Source organism: Pygoscelis adeliae, unplaced genomic scaffold (genome assembly GCF_000699105.1).
Source record: "Pygoscelis adeliae isolate BGI_AS28 unplaced genomic scaffold, ASM69910v1 Scaffold545, whole genome shotgun sequence".
Lineage (NCBI taxonomy): Eukaryota > Metazoa > Chordata > Aves > Sphenisciformes > Spheniscidae > Pygoscelis > Pygoscelis adeliae.
The window spans coordinates 482,467-505,914 of NW_008824746.1; the positions used below are offsets into that span (position 1 = coordinate 482,467).

General features: G+C 36.5%; 1 protein-coding gene across 1 annotated transcript in view; it reads left to right on the forward strand.

The window, feature by feature from the left end:
• Window positions 1–23,448, forward strand: part of UNC13C (unc-13 homolog C (C. elegans)) — a 181,208-nt gene that overhangs the window by 48,899 nt on the left and 108,861 nt on the right. Inside the window, exons 7-9 of the mRNA XM_009323411.1 lie at window positions 2,323–2,542; window positions 10,397–10,624; window positions 15,973–16,114. Coding sequence (XP_009321686.1) covers window positions 2,323–2,542; window positions 10,397–10,624; window positions 15,973–16,114 — 590 coding nt within the window. The remainder of the gene's footprint in view (window positions 1–2,322; window positions 2,543–10,396; window positions 10,625–15,972; window positions 16,115–23,448) is intronic.

Below are 23,448 nucleotides of genomic sequence, written 5' to 3' on the forward strand. Positions count from 1 at the left end.
AACGACAGGGCAAAGATAATGTTCAGCAGCAAAACCAATCTACAAATTGTGTCTTTCAGCTGAAAACTTCATTTACCCTCAGATGTTTATTTCAAGGCCCGTTGAGCTGTGCCATTTCATTACTTACTGCCATTTCAGAAACAGATAAAAGTTACTAGCAAAATTTTAAAATTATTTATACTGTGAAACAACAGTGAAGCTGAACAGGGTGAAAGGGCAGGATTTGTACTGATCCTACTAGAGTTCAGGAGTGTGTGAGTGTCGTCTGCAAAGGAATCTTCAAAGACCTGGTGGTTTCTGAGAAACACGATTCCTCAACAAGCTGCATAAATTCACTTTAGGTTGTTTTTGAAGTTTTCTTTCTGATCCCTGTAGCTGGTAAGCTGTTACATGGGAGGCAGAGGGTGGAGAAATGCACAAAGATTAAGTTTTGCCGAGTTAGGTGGCCATGACTAGCCCAGTCCCTCTTAGGGTCTGCCAAATCAAACCAGTGCAGACCTTTACTTGCTTTCAGGGGAGTTACTAGGTGGCTAATTGTCTAGGATAGGCTAAGAAAGCACCCTGGAGAGCAATTCAATATTTGTTTTAGTAATTCCTGCTATATCAGCTTCTTTTCTTAGTTCAGTTCTACAGTGTTCTCGGAGGTGCTAGGATCAAATGTTCATGAAATCTACGATGACATCTGTTTGGCCAGGCCTCGCAGGATAGATGTTGTTTTTAGCATGTAACTATGAACTTCAATAAGAGCTGTTGCAGCTGAAGCTACTTAACATTTGGTTTTGTTATTTGTAGTGCTTGAACCTATGAATCAGCAGATTTATGGCTACGTAGTAATGGTTTTCCCGTGGTAGCAAAAGTCCTTTAATTGGTGGGTCTAATTGTGCGCAACATTATGCAGATATGCACAGAAAAAATATTTTAATCAGACAATTTATTATTAGCAGAATATCTCACATGTTTGAGTGGAGATGCAGATATATAAAACCAAGAGCATGTCAGTGTGCTGCAACAGGCTAATACCTTGCATTTGGCATATACTTATCATAGCTGAATATTAAAACTATGGTAATGTTAACAAATGCTTAACTGAATAAGTTAGCCTTGCTTTCTATACTATCAGAACTGTGGCAGTGATGTTAAAGCTCATATGGACAAGCCACACAAATTCCAAAATGTTGTTCCCCAGTTTGCTACAGCTACACAGCCAGCATTACAGCTACTTCATTATATACATACAAGATGAAGAGATGGCAGGACAGACAGACTTTCAGAAATATCCCATTTCCCACTGTGCTGCTTCTTTTAATATGGTTTCTTCTTTCTAAAAGAAACAATTTATCCATTTATAAGGGAACAGGTCTAGAACTTCTAACACATTTATGGCAGCCATGTGCACATTTAGTGGAAAAAAAAATAAAGCAAGGTCATATTTTTGCATGGTGCCAAGTACTGCCTACAGGCTGCTGAGTTTTTCTTATTCCAAATGAATCAACTGGACATAGAAGATCTGGGTGCCTGAAAACAAAGCTAAAATAAACAAACTAGACCATTGTGGCCATATAAGCCTATGTTTTACATACAAAACTTCAGGGACTACTTTGTTTTCACCTTATTAAGCACTGAGCTGAGATTCAGGTTGTTTGCAGTACTAATCAGTGAATAGCTGATAATTGTTCTGCTAGAACTGATCATGGGTCCTAAGCCAAAACAGTCTAAGAAATGGGTGTGGATTTTTGAGAGTATGGATCATTCTTGTTTATAGGTATAAAGAATCTTGGTGCTTAAAAAGGAAGTAGTGAGTATGCTATTATAGGAATAGACAAAATGGAACCATAATATTGGCCTGCTTTTATTTGATGAGGAGATTATATAGATGCTAAGTATTAAAGGATAGCACTGCACATAATCAAAGTACATTTTGTGCAGTGTGTCTAAGTTCCTGTAGGAAGTATTTAAATATTCAGAAGTAATGTGTTAGGTAGTTACTTAAAATGCATCAGTGAATGTAAAACTAATGAATTTTTTAATTTCTGCCTCAAAATATAAAAAATATATAGGACCCTGTTAATTGACTGACCTGATTCCAACTTAACTCTCCTGTTTCTGTAATCAGTCAAAACAGTCATCGAGGGTTCTTTTGTCTTCAAAGTGCAAGGCAAAAGGAGTAAATCAGTACTTTGCAAATTAGTTCATACGTCTTTGTATATTCTGATATTTTGTAACATTGTAGGTGTAATGACGTATACTTTAGCTCCAGTCCACTTGTATTAAACAATACTTCAACTGAAGTCTTGATTTATTTTGTTTTTTCTTACCTAACAGAAAATACATGTCTTCAAGAAGACATTGCAGGCTTTGATCTATCCAATATCATCAACTACACCTCATAACTTTGAAGTTTGGACGGCTACAACTCCCACATACTGTTATGAATGTGAAGGTCTACTTTGGGGCATAGCCAGACAAGGCATGAGATGCACCGAATGTGGTGTCAAATGCCATGAGAAGTGCCAAGACCTCCTAAATGCTGACTGTTTGCAGAGTGAGTATTTCCTGACAGTTAAAGCTTTGCAGTACTTCACACCTTTTGATTTTGTGTGTACACCCAGATATTTCCTGAAATGAAGGGCCACATCATCAGAAATCAGTGAAGGCATGTTGATGTTCATTGGCTGAGGAGTTAGCCAGAAACTTTATGAAATACCTACTGTTAATTTTGCTTTTCTCCTTGGAACTTGCCGAATGTTGCTGGTCAGTTACAAAATAGCATTCGGTAGCGTCAGTATATTATTTACTTTCCACTGCCTATGGCAACACTCAGAGCAATTTGTTAGATGATGTAAACCCTCTTTGTTTTATTTAACTCAGAACACAAGAAATGTCAAAGCAAAGATAAAAAAAATATTCCTAATACTTATTGTAGTCATGTTAATATGCTATAGAATATACAAGAATATGAAATAGTAAATAGGATCTTGTCCCTTCAAAATACAAAACCATGTATATGTAAGGGAAAAAAAAACATTAGGAAGTCCTTTGGGACTAGAATTAAGGTGAAACAACCTTTTTCTTTGCTTTTTGATTGGCCAAATTGATTCCAGCTACCACGCGTTCTCCTACAAAAATATCTGAGGTGCATTTAAACCATACTTAAATTACAACCCAATTACTACACAAGATTCTAAACAATAGAAAAATCAAGACCTGCAAACTTTCTGATATTCTGATTTTGGAATGGAAGGGGCTTTTACAACTCTGGAGTTATTCCACATTGTTCACTGTTGATATGTTCCTGAGTGTTTACCTAGCTTCTACATGTAGGAAAAGTACATAGATATTCTAGTCAGGTCTTCTTTCTTATCTGTGTGAGAAGCGGTCGCAAGGGATGAATTCTCAAGATATGTATTGTTCAGGAACTAATCACAGTTTCCCAGAGCAACTGACCCCATGGAATGTAAATCAATGACAAATTTCTAAATCAAACTGCTTAACTGTGCTTAATTGTGATTCTGCACAATGGTTGAAACTGGGCTGTGTTTGACACCTAAGCTTTTGACATAGTTTCACAGGTGAGAAAAGAATGTTTGCTTTGAAAATCAAATATTGTAAAAGTATCTTGTGCAGCATTAATATGATTGTTGGTGCTGACTTTTCAAAAGTGTATAAAGTAACGAAGATACTCGTGAGTAGCTTCTTCAGTAAGTGCAAATAACTTCTATTACCTGGACAGTAACAAAAGAAGGTATGCTTTCATAATGTCAGTTCCTGTTCACTCTTATTGACTAATTGCCTCATTTCATTCTAGGTACATTTTAAGACTAGCTAAAAATAATTAATTGTACATCAGCCCATCGTTCCCTAGTTTGGCTTATATTACCTGGGCTTAGAGGCATGAAAATGAGTTAAAAGAATGATGAGCTTGTACTTCTGCTGGCAACAGGATATGTGCAAGTCGCTTGCCAACTAACTGCTCATTAAGCTGATGGAGGAAGTAGGAAGTAGAAATAGCTTTCCTAAATTAATCTCTCCCCTTATGCACAACTTGTTTAGCACTGTTTATGTACAGGAGGAAGAAAACATGGAGGAGGGGCACTGAATTGATTCTGATATTCTCAAAGTGCAATGTGGGATTCATCTTGTAGGAGGGCCTCAAAACAAATCTGTATGGATCGCAGTGGATCTGACTGAAGCTTACTCTCTGCACATTCTTCAAGGAATTGGGCTGTTGCTAGATTTGGAGCTACTTTGCTAGGACTCTCATCTGCTGCTCCCTGAAAATGCTGATTGTATTCTGTGGCAAAGAGATAACTATCAAGTGTTCTACACAGTGTTGTGGGAATTCCCCTGTCATAATTACATACATAATAGTCTAGAAATAAAGCATAGCTGAAACTTTTCCCATCAGAAGGGGATGTTTTCTTTCTGAGGATTTAACAGAATAGCATGTCATGTTGTAACGCATTGTTTCAGAAATATTTTTAATTTAAGAAAATCAAGATTGATTCACTCCATAAGTGAGACACATACAAGACATCTTGATGTAACAGTAGTGTAATGAAGTATTGCAAGGATCAAATGGTTATGAGCATCGTAACCATGCCTTTCTGTTTGGAGGAACCTTTCTGTTGCTGTTAGCTGGGTTCTTCTTGTCTCACCAAACATTTGTGAAAACCCTCCTCTATTCCACCAGGCTTCCCAACCTAGTTACTGCATGCCATTTAGTCCCTTTCTGAATTACATTAGAAGAGAGTTGGGAGTTTTTTTGTGTTGGAAGTTTGATATGGCAAGGGCATTTATGATCCAATGGATCATCTGTCCTGTAGTGCACTCTACTAAGTACAGCACAACACAGATCTATGATGTAGTCTAAAGAGATACCTCACATCCAGTTACCCCTGATTTTAAGAATATTTGCATCTGACCTTTAGGATTTGGATTAATTTTTATCAGAGAAAACAGCAGTTAAGTCTTTGTGCTCTCATTCCTGCAGAAGTTTGCAGAGTGAAAAATGAAAACTGGCGTATGTAAAGTATAGCATTTTAATCTATTTCTCCTATTTGAGAGAGTCACAGTTGAAACAGGAATTGTTGCTAATGCTATCTCTGCTGCGTTATAAAAGCATTGTGAGAAAAGCAAGATCCAAGATCATGTCCCTGACGATATCAGGGTTACGAGTTTCTCGCAATCCTCAGCTAGTCCATGGTTTCTCATTATAGAGAATGGTTAGGCAGATTGTTCTTTCTGAGGCTTCTTAAAAGTGATGAAATCTCTTGTCACTGTACACACTGGAAAACAACATTCAAGCCAGCTAGGCCTGGGTGTAATACCTTCGTATTTCTGTTTGCATGACCTCCAATCTGGTCACAGTTCACGTCCTTCTGAGCAAGAGTACAGGAACTGATTCCAAGTGTTTATGTTGCCATGCCCCATGGAGGGGCTGAGCTGTTATTACCACTCAAAATTAGTAATCCTTTCCCTGTGTGGTGAAACACCTTCACGTGATGTTTACATGCTGACCATGCTTCTTCCTGTTCCACCCTTCCCACTGTCAAGGAAATAAGCTGCTGCTAACTTTCCAAGCGCTGAGCTGCTTTTCAGGGTGCCACAGCCATGCAGGTGGCATGAGAGATCTATCCATCCCTGTAATAGTTGAATCTTGGCTAAAACTGAAAAGCTACAAGAGGCATACAAAGTAAAAGTATCCTTTTTTTTCTTCCTTTTCACTTCTCTGAAGAAAAAGTCAGCCCAGAGGTTCCCTGGCCCATACCACCAGCCCAAAAAACCATAACAAATGGTTCAGAGCATTTTGCCTTTGAAGAACTTTTACAAATATATCAATGATAAGGTTGAGAGGAGCCTGCAAAAAATAAGTAGGATTGGCAGTCATCTGTGGTGTAAACAGTTTGGAAACATTGAACAACTGAGTCTTGAAAGAGTAAACCTCTAGAAGGCAAACTGCAGATAAAAAAATATTTAACACACCTAAGGGATCCCAATCTTCCCATTAGCATGCAAATGTTTTTGAGCATCCTGTCATATTTTTTGCAACAGATTAATTGTTCGGTGGGTTTGAATATTATACTACTTTGAAAATGAGGTTCACGTACTTTGTTTTATTTATGCTGAAAATATTTAACGTTCCATTGAAAAACTGAACTAACCAGTGCAGCTGGCTAAATCTCTATTTCTAAGAAAGCTGATGCTAACAGTATCATAAAATAAAATAAATGTGCTTCACTGTGGTTATTTTTATCACAGTCATCCTTTTGGCCATCTCATAATCACTAGGACATATGGCCTCCAAGCTTCTGTGACTTTTTTTTTTTATATGTAATGATTGCTACATACACACAGCCGTAGTGGTTTTGATGTCTAGACTGTAGAAATGAATTAACATCTCAAGCTCTTTAAGGTCAATATCTAAGCTTGTTCTAAATTAGGTTTTAAAAAAATCAGTAGTACATTCATTAGAACTCTCATCTTCAACAAGATATCACTTGCTAGTAGTAGGTGCAATATTAAATCAGAATTGATTTCAATCATGTTGAGTTTGTATCAGTCCCTAGGGTAAAAAGAGCTTGTTAACTTCTTGTGCAATATCAGTTACGATATTGTCTTAATTAGTCTGATCAATACTGCATGAAAAGAGCTGTTGATAGACTGTCAGCAACAGAGGATGTAAATATAGCTGCAATAAATAATTTAGTATAAACAGAAAGCTATGCTGATTTTTTCACTAAAACTTGAAGTTGCATTTTAACGCATATTCCAAATTTATCTATACTGTCTCAAAAATCAGCAAGGTTTTCAACAGGAATACGTTATTGCCATTCAGATTGCGTCCATGGTTTAGCATTTGGTTATGATGTTGTATCTGTGCTTTTTAAGAAAGGGCAGAAAATAAGAGAAAATAAAAAATGTTGCTTTTCTGTATCTTGCAAGAACCACCTGTCATGCTTTCTAGACAGCTCAGCAATCATCTCTTTTGTGATAAAATCACTAGAGAATTCTTTAACTGGTATTTGGTTTCATGGTAGCATTTAATTCTTTTTCTACTAATTCCTAATTTTTCAGTGTGGAAAATCCTTAATCACTAAAACTTTGGTCTTCCACATTCAAAAAAATTAGGTACTCAGGCCAAGAGATTTTCAGGATTTGTCAAGATTTAGTAGCCATGGAAAACACCTTGAAGAAGCCATATAATTCAGCCTTTTGACAATCTGGAATTACTGGTATCTGGTATCTCATCCCACACTTTTCCAATCTTATGACACTATGCCTTCCTACTTTACTATATGTATCTCTCTCTTTTTTTTGTCCTCCAATGTGCTAAGAAACCTTCAGACACAATGAAAACAGTAAAGAAAACAAAGCATAAAATATTTGTTCTGTAAGACTTCACTGAGATCTTATGCTGAAAGATGACCCTTTCCAGCTCTATAGGTGTGTTGATAACTTATTCTTTAGCCATTACAAACTGAGAGTGCCTCAACAAAAAATGCCATCAAAAGAACATAATGGTGTTTGATGTAGAGAAGGAACTATGTTCCTCTTTGGTGTTGAAATAACTGAATTCTAATTGCATAGCAAGTTGTTCAACATAATTTTGTCTTAATTTTACTATCCATTTAAAGGGAACAATAATACTTTGATCCTCCCAGGAGTCGAGGATGGCTAGTTGGATGATACTTTCACAACCTTTTGGAAGGGTAAAGTACTTCCTGCTGCTAGTGATAATGATGATGACAATTGTCATGCTCAGTGCTATTAGCCCTTGAGTAGCGTTTAACAACATGAGCTAAAATTCAGCAATACCTGTAGCCAGTGGTAATGTGTCATTGAATATAAAATTTGTAGCATTCTTGCATCTTGCTTTATATGTCAGTCTCGTCAAGAGTTGAAATAGCCTGTTTAGTACTGCAGGAATTTCGATTTTTCATCCAACATTTGTAATACCATTCTGACCACACAAGTCTGATGTTTCTTTCCTCACACCCAACTGCAAGATGGACACTTGTTTTTTTTCAAGAGTACACTTAGGTTATTCCAGTACGGTATGTATTGTAGAGACATTGATCAGAAACACTTTCCTCTGGCAAACAAAGGACACTTTATAAGGAGAATTTCACTTTGGCTTTTTAAGGGCCTCTGAGATCAGTTATAACTTTTAGAAAGAGAAGTCTCTTCAGAGCTCTCCTGGGAAGAACTGTGAATAAAACCTGTAACAGCATGATCTCCTTATACTCTATTTTTTTTTTTTTTCTTTTCTCCCTTAACCAGTAAAAGCTGTAGTGGTTTTGATGTCTCAGGCAAATCAGCAAATCACCTGAGTATTTTCTTTGTTTTCCAGACTTATTTTATAGGATAGACCTGACATACCACTGCAGGTTAATACAGTCTAGAAGTTATTCTCACACACAGAATATCCTTTGATCTCCTACCATCCTCATATACTTACTGAAATTATGAATAATTACAATTTTTCTGGAGAGGGGAACATGTCTGTTCCATACCTGTGATATATTATTTTCTTGAGTGATTACTCAAGAAGAGTTTTTCAAAAGGCCCTAAGGTTTAATACCACACAAGTACAGGTGTGGTGTGTAATGACTGAGTTGTAATATCACAATTTAGTGCTTACTGCTCAGCTTTCTTCTTTTTTCCTAATTTTTCTTTTTTCCTGGTTTTCTTACCCTCCTTCCCCTCCCTCCCCCTCCTTTTTGCCTTTTTTCTTTCCTTTTTTTTTTTTCCCTCCAAACACTGGCATTTGGTAGCACTGTGGAAACAAAGCATGCTGTCATGTAACACTCCAGGTGAGTTATGGATCATTGCCAATGTATCAGCAAAAGAGAGCAAGTGTTGCTGCATCTCAGAACTGATCCTGCAATAGCTGTGTTCTGTCATTAGGTTTCCATCTGCATGACAAAAGCCTTTGTAGGAAAGAAATAGATTGCTTTCTTGAAAATATATTGGTTTTAGTTAAGAGGTTCTCTACTTTCTACTGCCATGACATTTACATCTATTAATGCATCTGCATCTTTCTGTTTTGTAAGAAGAAGAGACTACAATTCTCTCCCTTGAATCCGGTCCCTGGCCTGCAGCTCTTACGAGCAGGGTCATGCAGGTTCACATCACTCTTAGTACGATGAATTTGCAAAATGAGATTTCATAAGATTCTCTATGCCCATCTCACTCTTTCTAGAACCTTCTTTGTGTCTACCAGACACAGTGTTCCTGCAGAAATTCCCTGGGTGGTTCCAGTGTTAGAATTCTTGGAAAAGCGTTCCCTTTAATCTATTCAGCTGCAGCCCGAGTATAACGTCATGTCTACTCTTTGGGAGACAGGGCGTGGAAGAGTGGCTTAAATAGCCAACATCGAACTTTGTGAAGCACTCCTTTGTTCACACACGCTTAAAGAAGGGATAGAGTGCACTACTGATCCGGAGTGAGGATGTCAAGTCAGCGTTACAGAACTGTTTAACAGTTAGGGTAGTCCCAAAATAATCTCAATGCTTAAATCCAGTGAATGCTTAAATTCAGCAGATTTTTTGAATGCTTCAAAATTAATATTTTTGTTTAAGAACACTGTTCCGGGAAGGAGTGAAGAACTTTCCATGAGTGCAGGCAGCATCGGCAAATATTGAGATGTATCTGGAAACAGTCAAGAAAGCGTCTGAAGCTGCTGTGCCTATTTCTTTCTACTGTTCATTAGATTTCCACTGTGGGAGAGCATAGCAGGAGTCTAGATTAATCTCCTTACTGTCAAACTAAAAATTCTCTGAAAAATGGGGTGGAAACATTACCTGCTTGAAATACTGTTTCTATTAATTTTTTTGTGGTTTTTGTCCTGATGAACCAAGTATGGTTTCTTGTACCATTCTACTCCAAAAGGAGAGAGAGAAAGGAATGAAAATACTTTTACATCATGCTGACTTAGGGAAAAAAAAAAGTAGTTGTTTGAAGAATTATTCACATACGCATTATTGACGTTTAGCTAGTAAGAGAGGCAAAGGGCAGAGCAGACAGACCCAGATACCGAACACTTCTACACACCTTTCTGGAAGAATCAGTATGCCTAATTGTGTAAGAAAAGTTTCTCGCATGTTTGGATTTTTTTGCAGTACTGATCAGTACTGAATAGCACTGATTCAATATGTGTTTCTAGGTATAACACATACCTGATTGAAGCTGAGTATTAACCTGTCATGTTAAACTAAATCAAATGATAATTTTAGGTATCACAAAGAATAAATATAAGAGGCTTGATATTATCCAGATGAAACACACATCTCCTTTGAGTACTGCAGTACCAAGAATTGGCTGGGGACTCCAGAGGAGAAAAAGAGCTAAGATAGCAACTTTTTATTAAAAGTATTGACCTTTTCTCTCATTTCAGGAGCTGCTGAGAAAAGTTCCAAACATGGTGCAGAAGATAAAACACAGAATATTATTAGTGCTATGAAGGAAAGAATGAAGATTAGAGAGAAAAATAGACCAGAGGTGTTTGAAGTGATCCAGGAAATGTTTAATATTTCCAAAGAAGATTTTGTACAATATACAAAAGCAGCAAAACAAAGTGTTTTGGATGGAACATCCAAATGGTCGGCAAAAATAACCATCACAGGTAAATTTTCTTCGGAACTGTTTGCTCTAAGAGCTCTTTCTTTCCTAGTCCCCTGGTTTGGGAATAAGATTTATTATAATTAGAGCTGGAACTGTGTGTTCAATTGAGTACTTGGTGCATCTATACATGGTTGAATGTATAGCATGCTAACTGGAAGAGTTTTAAGTTACAGCTGTTGGCAAAACTACTTTATATTCCACTGCTCTAGGAAGGAAGATAAGTAAACGGTCTTGTGTCTTCTCTACCTCCTATCAATATCTCCTGTGCTAGTGCTGAACTTTTTGCCACCAATTGCAAGAGTTAAAGTTCACGAGTGCATTTATGGTTTTTAATTACTGTAATGCTAAGAACACTGCAGCTTGCAATTCCAGACCCCATTGGTTTGAAACTCATCATCCATTCTTGTGCTTGACTAAGGGTGTGTTCCAGTTTAGTGATGCCAGGAAAAAAAAATTAGCCAGGGAAACCCGCACACCCAGAACATACTCAAGATTGCTTCCAACTGCGTTAGGCTGGTTGCTCATAAAGATTTCCAGGTCCTCTGACTGACATTTCAGTTTTTGAATTAAAACCTCAGCACAAAAAAATTAAATAAAAGCTCAGCTGACTACACAGGTCAGCCTGACTTTATGTGATATTGGATTAGAGACAAATAGAGATTAAACTAAAAGACCAAAGAATTGAAAGGTAGTGATGTGAAACATTAAAGAACACTAACCAGATCTAAGTTAGATCTAAATTAAATCTAAATTCACGTCTAAATTAGCCTCAATTTCATTTTAATGTCATGAAAAATAATAAGCTCTCTTCTGATATTAAAAGCAAATTAAATATTTTCTCTTTCTCCAGGATTTGCATTATTCCTGTTAGGAGGGATAAGGAGATAAACTTTAGGAACTTATTTTTAGCTTTTACTAGTCAGTTTTGATAAAAATGAGTGAAACAAAAGCTATATTTTTAAAATAAACAATAGTGTATACTTAAGTAACACACGTGTTTTTCTCACTACTTAACAGCAACTTGCATAAAAGATACAGTTAAGTCAGTTCTTGGTGCCTGATGTTTCACACCTGTACATATGGTAATTTTCCTAACGTATTTTACAAGATATTTTCCATATATCCTCTGTAAGATCAAACACATGCACACTGTTAAAAAAATACAGGAGTGTCCTTTACTACTCTTTTCTTTATGAAACGAGTGACTAGGATACCCTGAGCAGATAGATGGCGTTATTTTAGCAAGTTACTCAGTAAATGTACAAATGTTTTCAGACTATCTGCCGGGTAAACATCACTTTACTAGTGTTGGTCCACTTATATTGCTGAATGGCTTGGTTCTTCTCTTTTAGAAGTAAAACTCATACTGACTTGAGTTTTGCAGTCACGACCTAATAAATGAATCATTGAATAATTTAGGAAGTGATGTTGGAAGGGATTTCTACAGTGTATTCAAACCTTCTGCTAAAAGCAGGGCTAACTTCAAAGTTAGATTAGCTTGCGCAGGGCTTTGTCCAGACTAGATTTGAAACTCTCCAAGGACGGAAATTCGACATTCTCTCTGGGAAACCTGTCCTGCTTACTGACAAGCTGTTTCAGTTATAACCACTCACATTGTAAAACTGTTTTCCTTCTATCCAGCTGGGATTTCTCTTGCTGCAGCTTGCAGCTGTTACATCTTATTATTTCACTGTGTGCCTTTGAGAAGAGTCCGGCTTCACAGAATCATAGAATACTTTGGGTTGGAACGGACCTTTAAAGATCATCTAGTCCAACCCCCCTGCAATGAGCAGGGACATCCTCAACTAGATAGGCTGGTCCAGGAGCTCATCGTCTCTGTGACATGCTCTTTAGGTAGTCGAGGACTGCAGCTTGATCTCTTCTTTGCCTTCCTCTTCTCCAGGATAAGCAAACTCAACACCCTTAGCCCTTTCTCATATGTCATGTGCCCCAATCCCCCAGCCAAACTGGCAACCTCCATTGGACTTTTTCCAGTTTGTCAGTCTCTTTTACCAGGGAGCTTCAAAGTGCAGAAACAGTATTTCATCTGGGTATGGCCTCACGGGTGTCAAATAGATGCAAGTAAACACTTCCTTCAGTTTGCTGAATATACCCCGAAGAGAAAATGCAAGATTCTCTCTTCATGAGAGAATTTCCCACACCAAGTGAAGAAACTTGGAGGCAAACCTAGGCTAATGGATCTTAAAGATGGAAAGAGAATCCAGGCTTCCTGAGGAACAAAATGTTAATAGGGAATAGTAATAGTCTTTCCCTGCTGGTGTTTGAGAGATGTGTACTTCCACATAAATAGCTTAGTGTATGTTTGGTCCCAAGTTATAGAAGACTGCTAATTCCTTCCCTGACTGGCATCTTGTTCTACTCATCATTTAAAAAAAAAAAAAAAAAAAAAATCAGAATTTCATACTGTATTTACCCTTTACCCCAAACTTCCTAAGCCAGGTTGCAAGGCATTTGCTGCAATCAAACTTGATGGGTATTATGAAGTCTTTCTTCTTTACAGTCCTTACACTACTTAGTAATGAGATGGGGAGTGACCATGAAAATCCTCTGTACTGCAGAGAGGTTTGCTGGTTATCTTGTGGCAAAGTGTTAGAAGAGTTGTCAAACTTAAAGATGAGTAACACATTTTTCTCTTACAAAAAGACAAGTGTTTCAAATTTGCTGATTTCTTCTGTAATGACAAGTGGTTGTCAGTAGTCTGCTACCTAGCAGATATTTTTGAAAAAATAAACACATTTAAACTGTCCTTTCAAGGTAAACATGATGTTTTAACAATGAGTGAGAAATTAACTGCTCTGTGAAAGAAACTCGTGCTCGTGAGAGCGTTATGAAAACGGATGTTTGGAAATGTTTCCATCGTTATGTGATTTTGCTGCCAAAACAAACGTGTCACCTACAAAAACTCTAATCTGTACACTTAAAAAACTTGGAAATGGAATTTTCTACCTTGTTTAAAAATCTTCCAAATGAGGAATTCCAGTGGGTTTTGAACCCATTTGTTAAAAATACGAAAATGCAACACTTTCCAATTAGTTTGCAAGAACATCTGGTTGACATCAGGCAAGACAGAAATTTACCAGCTGAATTTCAACAAAAACGTAATTAGTAGATGGGATTGAAAAATTACTGTAGTGATTTAGTAAGTGCAGCCAATGATGCAATTCTTGAATTTGGATCTACATATCTTTGTGAGGTATCTTTTTCGGCTATGGCAGCCATTAAAACTGAGTACAAAGATAAACTGGACTTAGACCCAGATGTTCAAATCACTGTATCACAGAGTCTTAAAACAATATTTTCAAAAATAATGAAGCATATTCAATCACATGCTCTCACTAAAAATATTAGTAGTAGTAATATTTTTTTGTGAGACAAAAGGTTTTTTGTGACATGAATAAAATTTTTAAAATATTTTTTAAATAGCGATTATTTCGTATTTATCAGCTTTTTTTAATTTCTGGTTTTGTGTATGTTTTACAATGTACATAATGCACTAGTACAGAGGTACATGTATATAATTTGTAAATAAATAAATGTATTTGGGTTGTGTGCTCAAAAAATTTTACTATAGTACTTTCAGATTCCATGACAATATTTTTTATATATCGGGGAAGGGTCATTGAGAGATGGAATTTCCATTGCTGAAATGTAAAGCTGTCATTCGGGGGGGAGGAGAAAAGCATTTGTCAACTGGGCCATAAATAATTACTCTGTGAGAGCTGGTAGGTGTGTTTTTAGCTACACGTGGCTCTGTAGTCCACACTAAAGCCCAATCGCATTTGGGGCAGTATGTAAACTGTACATGGAGCTGAAGAATAGCAGATATGTGCCAGAAGAAATCTAGGGAAAACCTGAGACTGTGAGTCAGATGGCTTAGGAAAAAGGGAGGCCGTTCTGAAGGTTGTGGGACAGCGCGTGAAACTCAAAAGAATAGTTGTTGAATTTTGGGACTGTCACCAAGCACTGGGGACATGGAGGGGTATGTCAGGGAAAATATTTAATTCCTATTCTTACTTTTAGTTCTACCTCTAAAGGATACTCAAGGCTGCCTTGTATTCAGGCCAGCATAATAGCTAACAATTCTGGAAGACATTTTCTAAGCTGCTGCTTAATTCTCCTGCATAAATAGGAGAGGGATATTTCCTTGCCTTCTAAAAATTTCCCTTTGGATTTACAGTGAATGGGGAAGACAAAGTATGTTCTAGTTCATTCCTAAGAGTCTTTTCAGGAATGAGATGTGTTTAAAAAAGAAAAAAAAAAAAACCCAACACCACCACCAAAAACCAGAAACTTAGTTTTTTTCACTGAAGGCAGCAGATATGACTTGAACCCACACCAGGAGCTGATCTGCTGAGTAAGAAGGTGCCATTTTTATGTAATCATTTTTCTGAGCACACTGAGGGAGCTTCATTATCCAAAATGATTGACATTAGAGAATGTTAACGAAATGTTACCACTGAGATGGTTTAAATAATATGTGCAAAATAATAAAACCAAGCTCTGCTGATGCTAGGAGCCATGGCAAGTGTTTTAGCTGCAGCTCTCTGGGTTTGGTAGGCTGCTATTTGACAGTTCTGCTTTCTCCTGAGATTTCCAGTTTTATGATTTATGATGGAAAACAAATTGTGTGTATTTATATTTGCCACAAAATGCATATACGTTAACTATACACCACATTTACTGTCAGAAAGGCTGACAGATACATAAACAGTTAATGATAATTGATCTGAACTGTCACCCTGTCTGTGATAGAATAGGAAGTATTCTGAAAATCCTCATGGCTCATCTCTCGCATGAGGAAAAAAAATTACAAAGTCATAACCATGCCCCTCATGTTTAGTTTCATAATCCACAGTGCAGATTTTTGAAAATTGCATGTTTTATTTTGGAAATTTTAGTTTGGATCTTTTGGAAAAATTTAGGAAATATTTATTTATTTCGGGGGGGGGAATTTTAGGGAATTATTAGACTCGAGCCAAGTTGTACAACAACATTATATTACTTGCCATGCTGATTAAACCAAAGTTTGAGAAGAGTATCTGAATTATGCGTGGCAAGAAAAGTATTTATTTTTTGCTATGTAGTGAATCTTTAAATTTATTACTCTATTAAACCATATTTGTAAATTTTATACAGTCCAGAAGTGTAGTTAGACAAGCCTTGTCTATATCCAGAGTAACAGACGCTGGGAAAATTCATACAGAAAGCTTTGTTTCAGGAGCCCTCAGTTTGAGGGCTTTGTTTCCTGTTGCTGTTGTCACTGTCTCATTTATTTCTTGGTAACGAAGGCTACGAGGGCTAAAGCACATTTCTCTCCTATTGTTGCAGTCCTTTGTGCTCAGGGCTTACAGGCTAAGGACAAAACTGGCTCAAGTGACCCATATGTTACTGTGCAAGTTGGCAAAACCAAGCGGAGAACAAAGACTATTTTTGGAAACTTGAATCCAGTATGGGATGAAAAATTCTATTTGTAAGTACAGAAGATACTATGGTTTCTTGCTTTTTTAATTTACATTTAGCTAATGTAATGCTACCAAGTGAAATAATTACTTAATTTAAAACATTTGTTGTCTATACTATGTATGTTCATAGCATTAATAAATTAGCAAGTTCTGAAGGGAGAGAGCATAGATGTTTATTGTGACTTTATCATATAGTAGTCATACAGCTCATAATTATGTCTTTTCGGGGATCTATTGGTGGTGTCTATTTATTCTAATTTTTTAGGGAACTTAAGTAACAGTTTTCAGACTTTGACCTTACATACAAAATGTTGGCATTATAAATGCCTTCCTATGTCTCAGATACTGATCGTGCAAGTTAAATGAGTTTTTTTATTCAACGTTACGATTCTCCCAGGTGAAACTGGGGAACGTGGTAGTAACTGGTGTGCTTCAGGCTCTGGGCCGGGCCGTTTGTAATGCCTATCCTTTCCAAGACTGAGTGCTGTCCTCCCGTCTCCTTTCTTTGGCCACAGCCTCTGAACTGAATACGGTTCAGTTCGCTGTCAGCATATCATGGGAGTTCAACCCTGACTGCAAAGTAGATGTTTCAGTCTGTAATACGTTGACTACGGTTTGAATATGATTTCATGCCAGCTCCAGTTCTGGCAATGTTCCCAGAACTTCTTTCAGAAAGACACGTTACAGTACAGGAAATTCCAATTCACAGGTACGATACTGTTCCTTTCCTGAAAACACGGCCTTAGGATACAACACATTCCTGACTGAGAATGTGACCAATCTGATAATAGTATCAATTTGCTCAGTGTTATTCCTCCACATGTGGCAAAACTATTTCAGCATTTACTCTTTTCTCAGCTTGATTACTGTGTGCCGCAGTATATGATGTGCACTCAACTACCATTGTTAAAGTCAATTAAGGATTCTGAAAGGCTAATATAAACCTTAGATTTTTATTTTTTTTTTAAGTGAGAGAGAACTGTTTGTTTAGGCAGATTTTTTAATTGTTCAGAAAAGTTCCAGTCTACCCTGAAAGCACCTACCACAGTATTATCATATGAAGTTAGTAGGTATTTTATGGAAGCTGTGTGAAAGCACTAATATAGTAAATTATGAAAAGAAGAAATTATAATAATAAAAAAGGATATACATTTTCAGTGTTTGTTAAATACAACAGTTTTATTTGCATTTTTACTGAGAATATATGCAAACTGTTGATACATTAATAATACATTGATACATTATAATAGTCTAACCTTACTACATTATAAAAGCCTAATATGTTTATGCCTAATAGTGCTATTCAAAACTGGATGTTAATTTGATACAACTTGATGAAACTCTGTTTCAGTGATGATAAAAATGATGTGTCATTTTTATAAGCAACCCTGAATTTACAAAGCAGCAGCAGAACAGCTCAGGATCCTGCAGACTGCCCAGTCAAGATTCAGAATCTCTGGTTAGTCACTGTGTGCAACAGACAATTTCAAAATAGCCACTCACCACAATGTAAAATAATTGCCTTCAGGCTATAAAATTGTTTAGTTTCTTCTTACGTTCCTTTCCTCCTATAAGGAAGACATCAGTTGTCATTATTCCTATCTACATAAACCATGGAAACAATTTCTGTTAGGGTTCAGGCATTTGAAATAGAGCTCAACACGAGAGGTTACCTTCTTATCATGTAGCACAACAGCTATTTTCTCTTCCCTGATTTTTGACTAAAATCTGCTGCCTTATTGTTGAGGAGGTTATCGTTTCACTAGTGAGTTTGAAAGAGGTATGACCCAAGATTCCGCTTCCGTTTGCCTGGAAAAGGTACTAGGTACTCCAACTATGTGAAACAATGTATGCCCATTCCTTTCACAGATTCAAAGGCCGGTACTAGAAATGAGTAGTTAATTCAGAGAAAACACACACTCAGAAACTTTTTACAGGCTTCCCCTATACAGATCATGTTTTCTTTTCGAGTTATTTGTGTTACTCCAGTAACAGTTGAAGTGTCATACCTCATTGAACAACTGTGAGTAACCAAAGGTAGGAGATTAATTACTTTCTTGCATTTAATTGTATGAGTTGCATAGTGGCAAAAGTTGGATGAGCAATTCAGCAAATCTGGAATGAAGTTTTAAATGTATTTTCTCAAAGATGTGAGCAGGGCTACCATAAAATCCCTGGAAACTTGGAAGTATTATATATTTTTTTCACCCAGCACTAAGTGTTACTATCATCTGGTGCTCTAGCAATAACATTAATAAAGAAACCCTACTATAGCATAAATCTCCTGAGTAACTGCTTTGAATATGTTTTCAATCATTTTTTTAGCACTTGTACTTTCTAAAACAAAGTTATCTCCCTGACTTATTTAATGCATTGGATTTCAATTGAAAGTGTATGAGAATTTCTAAAGTGTATTAAATGAACTATAAATGTTTAACCACAAGATTAAATCTAAAGTAGATCAATATAACTATTTATTGACTCAGGAGGTTTCACTTAAATTAGGCTCTACTAGTGATATTTGATAGTCCTATTTAAAATCAAATACTAATCATCATTATAACTCCTAAATTATAAATTGCAGAAATAAAATATATCTCAAAATCTTACAATCATACATTTGCTCATAATACCGAAACATTCATTTAAATTTCCCCATCTGTTCCGAAACAAGGACTTGGAAAAAACGTTGGCTCCCCACTGTGCATCTGCTCTGTCATAGCAGACAGAGTAAGGGCGGTGTTCTAGTTTGCAGAATCACACATAACCCTGTGATCATGTGGTAAGCAGGGAGTGAATGTTCCTAACAAAACATAATGTAACCCCCTGCTAAATGACCATGGGATACTGGCATAGATTTTAACATGGGGACTCATAAACCATAACTCAAGTAGAGCTTTCGTACAGCTGCATGCATCTCAGTAAAAAAACAAGACTACACCTTTCCTTGAAATGTATATTTTTTTGTACACAAGATAGAGAAGCAAATAGGCCAGCAGATGCTCCTTTAATGAATGTAATATAGGTGGTAAGGGCTTTGATTGTTTCTATTGGCATTATTAGAAAGGAGATAGCAGAGCAGTTTTTATTTTTTCAATAAAACATCAGTAATAGGAGAGTTTTTTCAATGCCAGGGCAAAAGAAGAGTCTTGCAGCTCTCTGCCACCTTCCCTCTTCTGGTTGTGTGTGGCATCTGATATGGGAAAAGGGACTGCATTTTTATTTTTTAGTTACGAGGAGAAGATTTTGGCTGTGTAGTTTTCAGCTTTGTACAACCTTTTAGATCTATACACTATAATAAAACTCTTCTCCACTCTTGTTCTTTTCTTGACTATTTTCGACAGTTGATTGCTGAAATATGGAAATCTGCTTTTTTCTGGCAGTATTGTCCAGCAAGCACACATCTCCAAATTGCCTTGCAGACTTTGCAGGTATCATGTTTCCTCTGACCACTCATTAATGCCTCAGAAACAGTTGTATAATACAGAAGTCTTTCATGTAACGGGATGATTATTTTACATAACTTATTCTTTCTATTTTGGCTGTCACTAGGCCACCATATGGCTCTGATAAATAGCTTCATTGGATATCTGTTACTCCTTTCAGTGCATGAAAACATTTGATCTAATTGATTTAAATTAGACCAATGGGAAGGGTTTTATTGAAGACTATGATTACCACCTGACCAATGTAATGGTCATCACTAAACTGTTAGAATTTGTCCGATTTCTGATGATTCTTGATGATTGCCTGGTGATATACTGAAAATATCAACGCAGACATAAAATCCAACAGAGAGAAGATTTACAATTGCTCGCAGAAAAAAAAAAACCAAAAACCTGTTTGTTCAAACAAACTAGAATGTTGCTGAGAATTCTTACTCCTATATATTTTAGCAGATAATACTGGGGAAAAGTATCCTCTAGCACCAAACAGCATTGATGTAGATTAGAGACCATGATAGTTAAAAGTCTCTGTGTTGGTCAGAGAAGCTGTTCAACTGCTTCATATTTCGGGTATTTCAGTTTAGAGTTTCTGATGAAGTGAGAATTTCTGGCAGCTACTTCAGGCATCCAGCTGTGGATGTTCTTTCCTTAGAATTACCTTAAAGAGCAGAACTCACACAGTTTATTTATACTGCAAAGAAGTGATTTGTGGATTCATTTAAAGCAATACTTACTATAAGCAGCCATGTATAGGAAATAAATACAAGAGGGCCTTAGCAAAGTCCTTTCCTACTGTCATCTTATACATTCTTGATCAACTGAACTGACTTGTAAAAAGTATAATCTTCACTGTACCTGAAGACAACAGGATTGGTTAACTGTTTAAATGGTGTTCCAGTTTCCAGTGATACCTACACACAGTCTTGTGAGAATTGTTGAAAGAGCTTATGGATTGTTTCATAAGCAAGAGTATATAACAGAGAATTATATTACACAAAACCAATTGGGTAATAGAAACCTGCAAATTAGTTTACTGGATGTATCCATTCTAAAAATTCTTCAATAAGCAGCCAAGGCTCTGAGAAGACATCCTACTAATTAAAATAACTGTATCTCTCAGCCTCAGCCCAAAACAAGAGAGCAGAACACCTCTAAGAACCCATTCAAATGATAAATTGTTTGTTCAGCAATAATGTTTTTCAGTTTCACGGCACAGCATATTTGGTCTGAGTCTTTTTTTTCAAACTGCTGTCAATCCAGGTTAATTTTATACAACTCTCTTTTTGTTATGACAGAGTAGACTAATGCAAGAAAAGGCATAATTAGTCTCATTCTACTTTATCAGAAAGCATGGCCCGTGACCACACTGTTAAAGAATTGGGACTGTCCAGACTAGAGGAGACGAGTAGCGGAGGTAAGGATGTCTTCAAACACATCCTTTCTCCTGCAAAGAGGAAAGGAATATTTTCCATGCTTACCGTTATAGTAGAACAAGAAGTAATAGGCACAAATTCCATTTAGAGAGGCTTAAATCAGTCTTCTCATAGCAATGCCATGGATGTATCTGGTTCTGGCTTGCAGTAATGGCAATAATAATAAACATGAGGGTAACAATAGCAATAAATGGCTTCCTGAACTTCATTCTACTACTATCTTCCACAACCATGTGATTTCTTTATACTTTTAGGACAAAATCTCTGTTATCACCTTCCATTCCCCATCTAGACCATAGGGGCATCCGAGATATTTTGGTATAAGGGAATAAAATTGAGTAAGAATTTAGCAAGGTTCAACTCTTGGATTGCTTCATGTGCATTACCTGCTATACAAAATGTATTCCTTATGGTTGTTTGTAAGGGGGTTTACAAAAAACAATGATCTGTCATTTGCTATGTTTTTTTTTATCTGTGCTACGTTTTGAACTACTTTTTCACATACATAGTTCATGCAGCCAAGCAGCACCTTGATTTTTATCTGTTTTCCAATGACGTCAATGTTGACTTACTGAATGAATATAGCAATTAAAAGAACAAAATATTGTCTTCCAAAATCTATTCCTTTAGTTTGTGGAAGACGTCTAAGGTATATGTAATGGTCTACAACTAAGCAATATCCATCTTAAATAATGATATGAATAATAAGTGTATCTATGGTTAGTATCATGAAGTGGTATGTATCATGTTTTCTTTACATGCCTTAATGAGTGTATGTCCAAAAAGAATTCAGGTATTTTTGTAACAGGCTAAACAGAAATAGAAACTACCAGAGAAAGAAACTGAAAACAAAATACAGCAAAAAACAAAGGTTATGTACTTCAATTACAGTAGACCGCAGTGATTCTTCAGCAAGTGCTCGTACATAGGCAGGCTGGCAGTCTTCAGCTGAAGTAGCCTATTGAAAACAAATTAAAAGATTTTCAGGTTTGTCCAGCAACAACCAGAGTGACTTCTCTGGAACTTTGGCAAGTCACCTTAGCTCTGGATTTGACGTTTCTGGAAAGTTATGTAGATGAATATTATTTGGATCTTGGAGATCCTCATTGGAGAGCAGAGAGAATGTTTACAGAAGAAACTTATCTCATACTTTGCTATTTTTTTTATAACCATTGTCGGGAATAAAAATGCATGCTAGTGCTTCAGGAGAAAAAAAAAAAGGCTAAATACATTTTGAAAAGGAGGAACAGGCACTATGAGCGAGAAGGAAGATACTTGTAGAGTGATTTAATCTGTCTGTGAATCATTATCCCAGCTGTAAAATTGGAGTAAGAGCAGTATAATGCTTCCCTTTTTTACATTTCTTTGTTCTGTCACTTTTGAAGATATTTTTTAAAAAGAACCTGGTCTTTATCTGTGGCATTGAAAAGTTTCCTATTAGAGTACACGTTCTTCAATGCTGTTCTACCACTAGCTGTCTGCTCTTGAACTAGTTTGCTGAGTGCTCAGGGAATACAAGACCAGTTCTAAACAGATTTGTCTATCTTACTATGACAGGAAAGATTTTTCTCCACTTCTTTGGAGCTCTGATTAAAAGTAGTGTATGTTTGACTTTTAGGCTACTCATTTGTGAAACGATTGGTTAAAAGTTGATTTAGAAAAAAAAATGGTAAGCTGCAAAATGTGCAAAACGAAGTGAGCAGGCAAAGGTGTTGCAAAGGCTTGTCAGTCAAGTTCATTTTCTACATCTCAAAAATAGCCTAATTTGTCTGCTGATTGCTTACAGAATTTTGCCAAGATAGTGTATTTTATTGGAAAAATTATTTTCTTTAAGTTATAGAAATTACACATCTTTAGAGTAGGGGGAAAAAAAAACCTCTCCACCTAGACTATCTATTCAGAGTATGCAAAATTGTTAGTGGATGTAAGAGTTTTTACTAAAGGCTACAAGGAAAGAATGCTGTTATGATGAATGTATTTCATTTTGACAGAGTGGGAAATTAGTCTCCATACATTCTTTGCCAGCTTCTTCATTCATTTGCATTTCTTTCTTTACTGAAAGTAGCATAGTATCAATTAGTTGTTATTTTAACACTGGGTGTAGAGCTCTTAGATGAGGTGTTCAATCAGGTCATGCCAGTGCACCTAATATTAAATTTACATGGGGCTACTATAGTAAAGATAGTTTATTATTACATTTTTTTATTACTCTAGCCATTAGAATAAGCAGGAATACTGTGAGGACTATTTCATGTCTGTGTGGCATCCTTTAAATGCAGAAGTAATGTAACGTCACCAGATTGTTGATAAATTATTAAAACTATCTCTTCTATCTAGCATCTCTGAATATACTGCAGCTTTTCCAGCTTACAAAAGCATCAATATCTTCATTCTCTGTGTGCTAAAGAACAATTCGCTTCTCACCTTCCTGTATCAGGAAGCACTTTTGTGCTTTTTTAGTGC